Genomic DNA, 9833 nt, shown 5'->3' on the forward strand with positions numbered 1-9833 from the left:
TTCCAGCGAATTTTCTTCGAATTAGCACCGAGATGAAAGTTAATCAAGTTGTCATCATTGACAGATTTCTAGATTTAATCGATCACCAACTGTCGGAACGATCCGTCCAATCCGAATAAATCGTCGTGAGTCTTTGGCTTTCCTGGTCGAAGTGCTTCATTCGTTTTTATTGATTCCTGCTCTACGAACCAGGGACCATATTCTTCTAATTTCTTTATCCAAGTCTCTGTAAAAAAAAAAAAAAAAAAATAAATTTTAATTAATTAAATATTGGAAAGGAAATTAACTAAACTAGAATAATGTTAAATTTTTAATAAAATACAGATGAGATTTTTATATTAAAAATAGATTATAAGATTTATATTTATATTTTAATTTACCAGCAATAAAGTTATTGAAACTTCTAACTTTTGCAAAAGTGATAGATAATTAATAATTGTTAATTGATAATATAGAAATTTTAAATTTTTTATATTTTTCTCATTTAATTTATAAAAGAAAAATTAGATTCTCCTAGATTGATAATTTCACAATAAGAAAGAAACATCCTAGATAATAAAAAAATCATTAATAAATATAACAATTTTTTTAACCTACCATGTATATTTTGTAGAGGTCCAGCATCGCCGCCATATTCGGCTGGCAATATTTCCCTAGGGATATATTCGTATAAAGTATTCAAATCACTGTGCATAAAGATTCTGTTGCGAATTTTTTCTTTAATGAATGGTTTTACGAAATTGACGATAGTATCGACCAGAGGACTAATGTTCACCACATGCACCTCTTTCAACTTTACTGGATATGCCTCTTGCACGCATACTAGGAATTTCTTCACGAGAGCTGGTGTGAATTTGGCGAAGTGAGATGGCGTTGCGACACTAGCATCTAAAATATACACATCTCCTGCGACTCCCACTAATTCTTCCTTTAAACGTACGTCGCCGATCATTAAAACCAGTTTCATCAATTCTGCCACGTTTGGGGTTGGAAGATCCTTGTTGATACCACGCATTACAATTACTCGTCGTCCATTCTTTGTTAAGCCTGGCAATGGAGGAATCTGACTGAAAAAAGAAGAATCGTGTTGTTGTGGTTATGTACATAATGAAGAAAAAAAAAAATTTGTGACGATAAGAAAAAAATTGATGGAAAAAACCACAAGATAGAAAAATAATGAAAATAATTAAAAATTTTGTTCAGAAATTGGAGAAGAAAAGAAGAAATAACTAAAGTTATTAATTTTCTTCATTTTTTCAAGAACATATATATTTAAAACTTAAAGATTAAAACCGTTTTTCTCTTCTGACTAATTCCTTCTTTCTGAAATAGAGGTTAATACTAAACAGTTGAGGTTTATTAAAACGAATTAGAACTTTTCTTGTTATGTTATGTAAATATTCTCTCGGAAAGTTTCCTATTTAGTTCATGATTTGTGTTAGTGCATGATTCATGGAAATTTGAAAATAATTGACTTCATAAAAGATTTCAGAAAATTAATATAATTCTAAATTAATATAATAAATAAATGATAAAATGAATAAAAAAAGATAAAAAATGTATAAAATAATTTCCAATTAAATATATATAAAATGGAAGAAAAAAAAAGCAAAAGAAGTGTTAGGTTATAATTATTTCGCGAATTAATTATTAAATTATTAATATCATATAATCGTGAAAAATATCATTAATAATTTATATAAGGCTTACATAATTTTAGTGATTTCTTTTAGTTCTGGTAAAGTGACATCTCGATTAGTAAAGAACTCTGGGATTGCGGTTCTCATCGTGAAATACATGTCCAGTTTTTTCTTACATTTTTCCAAGGAGAATTTACAACCTCGAAGAAACGTCAGTAGTCTGTAATCATCTAAAAAAGAAAAAAGATAATTTTTGAATAAAATATTTAAATATCATAAACAAGATTTTTCTTTAAGATTAAAATTTAATTCACTTTTTTTTTCAATAATTACATATCTATTTCAAAAAATAAAATTAACCAATATAAAACAATTTAATTTTCTTTCAAGCATCAATTATTCCTTCTTTTTCATTATTATTAATTCATCATTATTATTATTCATTTTCATTAATTCTTAATCGATTTTTTTAAATTTTTACTAAACGTTTCTTTTTCAATTATAATTTTCTTTTTATTCTATTCGTGTTGCATATCAAAATGATCAAAGATCTCGAAACACGTTATCTTCTAGCAGATAACGAGAAATTATCGATCGAAATGTAATTACCATCGAACTGGGGTAAATGTGGTTGCTTAGATAGCCATTCCTTGATGACTTCCACATCCTTATCGCGTGTCGCCACATTTTCATTCAACTCCACGCGAATCTGCTTCGACATCTCTTCCGACGGTTGGATCAGCAACATCTGGAAACCGGTTATGGTTTAAAGGAGAACAAACTTAATTCGAAATATGCTTGAATCTCCATAATCGAACAAAAAACATGACACAGTTGTTCGTATAATTGAACAAGTAATATTGTTTCTACATAGAAATAATTGTTACGAAATGAATTTAACAATTTTCTTCAATATCTTCCAATCTTTTTTAACCAACAATTGAGTAATTTTCTTTAATGTTACCGTGTCACGAGCCACTTTCAACTATTTAAATATTACCATATTTAAAAACATGTTATTGGTAAATAATAATTTCACTTTTATGTTTTTTGATAAGTTGTTTTGTGATATCATTCACCTTTTTTTCTTCGTTTCTTCTTTTCGTTCTTTTTTTCTATTTTTTTTTTGTTTTTGTTATCTTCATAAAGTTTCATAATTTTCTTTTTTACTTTAATACAATTTTTACATTACATTAATAAAAATTAAAAAAGTTATAAAAAAAAGAAGAAAATTTATACATATTGTTATTGAAAATATATACATAATTCGTATTAATATTATTTTATTATTTATGTATCCTATATTAATATATCATGCATGAATGAATCAAAAGAAAATTGCATTAATAAATAATCAATGTTTTTCGTATACTTATCGTTGGAAAGGAAGTTAATTTGTGATAGATAGAATGTCGTGTAATTTTAAGCATGTTAATTATGACATCTAATGTAATCTTGCATGCGAAACCACTTGCGCAATTTATTGAAAAATACGTTATTTCCTTTATCATTTTTTCAATAAACAAAAAATAATCTGATAAAAAATTTTAGTTCAATACATTCATCGTGAACATTTACTTTTTATTTTTGCAAAAAAAAAAAAAAATGAGACTCGAATTAAACCAAATTATTTGTCCTAAATAGAAATGGATATAATCATTATAGAGATCATATAAGAAATTTCGTAAAATTTGTATAAATTTCATGTCATCGATTTTAAAAGTAAACACATCGTAGTTAATGCAAGTATCTCGATAGGGAACAAGAAGAAAATAACTTCTAGTTTTGGATAATAAACATATTAGTTGATGCAATGTTGCACGTGCAACGATCAATGTGCACTGTAACAGGTTACGCAAATAGTCGAGATACACATCGTTCTTATACGAGAAATTAATGCTGACCAGAAGCAGCTTGCCTAACACTAAACTTTCTCTAACTTGTCACGCTTGACCGAGAGGAATCCATGTTTTTTTTTTTTTTCTTGGAAAAAAGTTATCTTATCAACACCTTTCGCTGTTTCTTCTTCTTCTTTTTTATTTCTTCTGTTTTTTCTTTTTTCTTTTTCTTGTTTTCTTTTTTTTATATCTTTTCTTCTTCTTTTCTTGGATTGATTTAAAAAAAATTTAATTCTCTTGTAATATGGTACATAATATATTGCAATTATTTGCTATTGAAAAATTATTTTTACTTAAGAATAAAAAATTGAAGAATACAGATGAAAATTGCAAGTTTATTTATTCATGTTACAGTGCAATGATATTCAATGAAACTTTTAAAACTAGAAAGAATTAAAAATATCTTAGGATTATCATAGATAAAAGGATATCATAGATAAAATTTGTCATAAGATAAAACAATTTAGAATTCTAATATTTTTTCTTTTTTGTTTCTTTGACAATGAATAATGTAAAAATTCTTATCCTATATTCATTCATTTATACCATAAAATTAAGAAATGTAGAATATTTAATATAACAAAAATTCATTAAAGTTCTCTTCCATAACATTTATATCTATGACAAATATAGCTAATGAATTTTATTTTCTGCGATTCATTCCAAAAGAATATTTTTTTCTCTGGATATCAATTTGTACAAAATGTATACATGCATATATTCTATTAAAAATAATTACAATTTAATATCTATCACATTCACAACAACTCATTATTTCTCGAAAATTATTCTTCTTTTAATTTATAATATTTTGTAATTGTCATCCATCGTAAAATCCAATTATTATTCAAAATAATTCAACAATTCAACAATTTCAAAAAATTATCTTCTTTTAATGATATTTCCTAATTACCAATCAACGATATAATCTAATTACAATTTAATATCCATCAAATATTAAGGATTTCACAAAATTATTTCTTCTCCTGTCAACTTAATATTCTCTCACATGTTTCACTTTGTACCTTCACATCGTTCCATATTTATCGATTTACAACATATTCATATATTTCTCAACTCACGTTTCTTAAATAAAGTCACTTCATAAATTCCTCGCACGTCAAAGAACGTATTTCTAAACCAATTTCTGAAATATCGCGTATTTCCTGTGGAACAAATGGAAAAATCGACGAACTATTCCCAACTACGATTGAACAAAGTTCACTTTCGTTTCTCTTTTGAAGCAAATGTGTTTCTTCGCGCACCGTAAAAACTATCAAATTACAAAATACCAGCCTTGGTAGAATCTGATATTGGGCAACTCGATAGAAAGGAAACATATATATGTGAATCGATCTTTCACTTTCTTTCGCCTGATCCTTATTTTGCGAAAATTTAGGAATACACTTATTATTATACACATTTTTCATGAAACTACGTTTACAACATTTACAACATTTCTCAAGAAACTGAAATTGTGCAATTTGTGAAATTTAACGAGATTTAGAAATTTGTTCGAAATAAGTGAAAGCTTTAATGTTGTTGATGGATTTAGAAGATTATCGAGTTGACTATATATTATTATTTTAAATAATTTATTAGTTTATTCTTTTTTAATAAGTAAAATATCGTTTATAATAAAATTATATAAAAATTTGCGTGCAAAAAAAAATATGATCAAAGAACACGAATCTCGATTCAATATCACGTGTTTGTTTTTCCTCTGCTAGTCGATTATCCATTTCTTGTCGTTCACGATATGTTTTAACAATTATCTAATCTAAGAATCTATGGTTACATGATTTTGTGCAAAAAACTATCAATTCATTAAATTCTTTCTCAGTGTTCATTGAAATGTAACAATGTAAAAAATGACGAAAATGTTACTATTCATGTCAAAAAAACTATTGACGATCGAAAGGCAAAAATCAACATCACCTTTACTATTCAACGTAGTTCTTACTTTTTCTTATTTCACAATGAACTTTAAATAGAAATTTCTTCATCTTTTATACCAATAGAATAACATTTCAAGAATAACATCAAACAAATAATTCCAATAATAAATCGTTGTCATTTAAAATTTAAAAGTCGATTGATTTCATTCGCAATTCAGTTCCAAACTCGATTTATTAAATTTTCATCGGGGAAAAATTTAAATTATTCACAAACAATAAGTCATAAAGATATTAAAATCCGACATGTAGATCGCGAAATTAAAAATTTTATGAGTCCAACTGAAGAAATGGAACTTGAATTAGAAATCTATTTTAACCTCTTTCACTTCTTTGTAAGATGCTTCATATTTTCTTACATTCTTTCGCACTTAAATTTTTCATAATTAAAATCTTTTCTTCTCATTCTTTCAAAACATTTTCTATCTGAACAAATTTAAAAAAAAAAATAAAATTTTGTCCAATTCTCAAACTCAGAGTGTACGAAGTTTCACGTGCACTGAATTAATAAAATTAGAAATAATAATAATAATAATAATAACACATCAAATTTTGTCATCGAAACGCATACAATGTTCATAAAAATTTTGCAGATTCGTTGCCTTACCTTGGCCAAGCAGCGACGAAACGTTCAATCCAAAAGACAATGGTACGAATAATCGGGAACAAAAGTATCGGCTACGATAACCAACCACGGCCGGTCACGAAGAGAGAAATGCAAGACACTCTGTGCAGAGAACCGAAGAGATGGAGAACAGCCGATAGAGTGGGAACGATTACCTCTTGGACCGGTTCTTCTTTATATCGTGTGATGCCCCACTCTCGATTTTCTCTTCGCGAGTCGCATTGAACGATGAAACACAAACATTCTGGACACAATCGGTCCTAGTGGACACTAGGATAAAAATAGGAGAAAAAAGATTAAAATTTTACGATGATTTTTTTAATGGTGAAAATAGTTTGTCGTTGATTTTTCAAATTTAATATGCAAAAGAATAAGTAAAAATGAGTAATGATAAGAATGCCTCTAATATTTAGATTCAATATATGTAATAGATATTGTTAGTTTATTATTATAATGTGATTAATTAAGAGAACTAACTATGAAGATAGAATGATTATCGAATTTCTATCATGAGGCTCCCAATTTGATGATTTCATTGATGAAATTAATATTATAATCGTTTTTATCATTGAGTATAGATTAGTTAAATCAGTGTAGATTTTTTTTGTATTGTAATTTATTAATAATATTTTTAATTCTTCTGGAAAAAGACAAAAATTAATGAAAATATTTTTTGTTATGAATTTTATCTTAAATTGTAAATCAGTTGAATAGACTTGCTGATAATATAGATTTTTAGTAATTTATTAATTCTAGAATTCTAAAGGTTAATAAATTATTATAAAAAATATTAATAAATATTAATAATTAATAATTTAATTTTATTATGAGCATGACGTAACTTTGTTAATTAACAAGTTATAAATTATAATATAATAATTATTATAAGTTAAAATTTTTTTCTTTATAAGTTTAAAATAAAATAATCAAAAACTTAATAAATATAAGAAAATTTATCAATATTGATAACTTATGATTTGTAAAATTTTACTATAATAATATTATTCCAAGAGAATTAATAGCGTTATAGATCATCAAGATTTAAAAATGGACTCCTGTTTTGATTTTTGACATTTAACCAATCGCATAGATTACGTTCACTTAATATTTTAACACTTAGCAAAGAATATTTTGTTTTGTTTTAAAATAAAAAAAAAATTTAATCCATAAAATAATGTAATAATTTCTTCAGAATTATACGTTGAAGTTTAAACAATCAACTAGATATAATCATCACATCAAATTTTTTTAAATATAATTATGTTGTCTGACAGGCTTTTTTTCTATTTTTTTATATTGTATATATATTAATATTTTTACTTAATTTTTTCGATGGTTTCGATTAGACTTCTTCTCAATTAAATTAGATAAATTTAAATTTGAACTTAATTTACGATTGTGCAAAAACTATATCGATAAGATATCTAGTAATCCCTAAATTTCAATTTACTAGACTAATATATCTAGAGACATTTATGAAAATGTAAGCACACGAGAAAATGATGATAATTACATTAAGCCAGTAAATTTTCTTTTAAAAAAATGAAAATTTTAAGCAATATAACAATATCAATGCATTTATAGAAGTATAATTTTATATAAATATAAAAATAAGTATATCGTTTAAATGTTAAAGATCATTATGCCAATTGATTTTATTACATCATTATTGACATCAAACAAACAATGTACTTATATAAACAATTATTAGTTTTTAGTTTAATTGGAATGAAAATTAGCATTTACAATGATTTATATAACTTTGCATCTTATTAACATAGAAGATTCTTATTTTAAAAAATTAATGACACATAATTGTATATATTAAAGTATTATTTATTTTTTACAATTTATTACAATAATAAAACTAAAATAATAAAAAATAAATTAAAAAAAGATAAAAAAAAATAAAAAAAAATAAATTAAAAAATTGGTAAAATTTTTATAAAATTCACAAAAAAGTTTGTCATATTGGTTAAATCAAAAAATTTTTCATATGTTTTCGTCGAAAAAGAAAAATTAATAAAAAAATGAAAAATAAAAATAGACCAGTTCAATAACTAGAAAAATAATGGAAAGCAATGCACGAATTTTAGAAACTTCTGAAAGAATTATATAATAGAAAAGAAGGAAGTAACGTAGCTATTTTTTATAACCTGATAATCATCAAAATCCTTTTTCCTTTCGAAATCTAACAGCTTTGTTATTACATATGACCTATTTACTGACGTGGATTATAAATTTATGTGCGTTAGTAGGTTAATTGAAAATTATTGCAATCTACAAATTATAAAACAATCCTGTTGTATATTTCAATTTTATACAGTTAGATAATTGTATCAATTATATATTAATTATTACGCATTTATTATAAAATTTATACATTTTTTAATTTTTTTTTATTTTTGCATTTTTTTTTTTACACATAATTTAGATTCGTAATTAAATATCAATTGAATCGTTCAAAAAACTAAATTCATCAATTCCATTGAAATAATAGTGAAATCAAAAACTATTATGCAGAGTATATTTTTATTTATATACAGAAATTACAATTTCGACAGATACGTTACAAAAATCGATATATCACATAGAAAATAGAATTTTTTTTTTTAAATCCATCATATTTATATCTTCAAGTTATTTTATGTACTTATACACGTTCATTCTACATTGAAATTTGAAGAAAAAATTGACTTCCTCGAAGAAAATGAAGTATAACAAAAACGAAAAAGTTTATATTTAGAATTTTTAAAAATCAATCTCTTTATACTCTTTATAGTCTTCAAATTCATAAAAGAATTAAGCGTGAAATTTATCATTAACGAAAGTTCTTCGACAAAAATGTTTAAAAAAAAGAGGAATATTATTTTTAAATATTAGTTTCAAATGATACAAAGAAAAATCGTAAGAAATTTCTGAAGTAACAGATTAATCAATTTCGCACATTTTTAATCACTTTTATCTTCAAAATCAATCGTATATATTTTCACACAAAGAAATCAAAATTATAACTTCAATATTATACTTTTTACTCAAGAAAAATTTCAAATAGCTTCTATAAAAATAAAGAAGTCGAAGATCAGTCGATTAATTAAATCGACATATTCTTTAAGAGGTGAGTGTGAATGCGCCAACCATCGAGAGTATTATACCTAAAATTGTGGTAAATTTGTCCGCCATTTTGAAGTTTGCTGAATTTGTGTCCAATTTCGGCAATAAATCTGTATCTTCGTTCTTTGTTTCTTCCTGTAATTAAATATTTACAAATATTTTTGTAATTAATATTTTTTTAAAAAAATATGGTTTGTTAAAATTTAATTTTAATTTTGAATATTTTAAATCATATGCAATAATTTCTATTTCAATAAGTATATACTTTATAAATTGCAATAAATTATTATAAAATAAAACTTTGAATCATAAATACCTTCGCATTTAAATCAGCAACGGTTTTAATAATTTCATTCTGCACAAAAGAAAAGACAATATTAATTATATCGAATGATAATTATTATGAAAGATATTATTTATATAACAATATTTTTAATTAAAGAACAATATTTTTAATTAATTAAAATTTCAATTCTGACAGTTTAGTATTACGTAATTTGCAATTTCTCTTTCAAAATTAGTTTTGAATTATGGTGAAATTATTTTTATTTCAAAATAAAAGTTATACTTTTCATTTCAAAAAAAAAAAAAAAAAAGGAAA

The 9833-nt window shown here is 24.4% G+C and overlaps 2 protein-coding genes across 2 annotated transcripts in view; both read right to left on the reverse strand.

The window, feature by feature from the left end:
• On the reverse strand, window positions 1-6293 carry LOC102672745 (alpha-tocopherol transfer protein-like). The gene is made up of 5 exons (XM_006610479.2): window positions 6101-6293; window positions 2250-2388; window positions 1711-1870; window positions 598-1067; window positions 1-226 (listed from the first exon to the last, which is right to left on the reverse strand). Exons 2-5 carry the CDS (start codon window positions 2386-2388, stop codon window positions 75-77), a joined length of 921 nt encoding a protein of 306 aa, XP_006610542.1. The 5' UTR covers window positions 6101-6293; the 3' UTR covers window positions 1-74.
• A 2779-nt stretch (window positions 6294-9072) lies between these two features.
• LOC102675678 overlaps window positions 9073-9833 on the reverse strand; it is an 8396-nt gene continuing 7635 nt past the window's right edge. Inside the window, exons 9-10 of the mRNA XM_031508128.1 lie at window positions 9549-9587; window positions 9073-9367 (exon numbers count right to left, since the gene is read on the reverse strand). Coding sequence (XP_031363988.1) covers window positions 9230-9367; window positions 9549-9587 — 177 coding nt within the window. The 3' untranslated portion in view covers window positions 9073-9229. The remainder of the gene's footprint in view (window positions 9368-9548; window positions 9588-9833) is intronic.

The sequence above is a fragment of the Apis dorsata genome, unplaced genomic scaffold, assembly GCF_000469605.1.
Source record: "Apis dorsata unplaced genomic scaffold, Apis dorsata 1.3 scaffold_74, whole genome shotgun sequence".
In the NCBI taxonomy this organism is placed as follows: domain Eukaryota; kingdom Metazoa; phylum Arthropoda; class Insecta; order Hymenoptera; family Apidae; genus Apis; species Apis dorsata.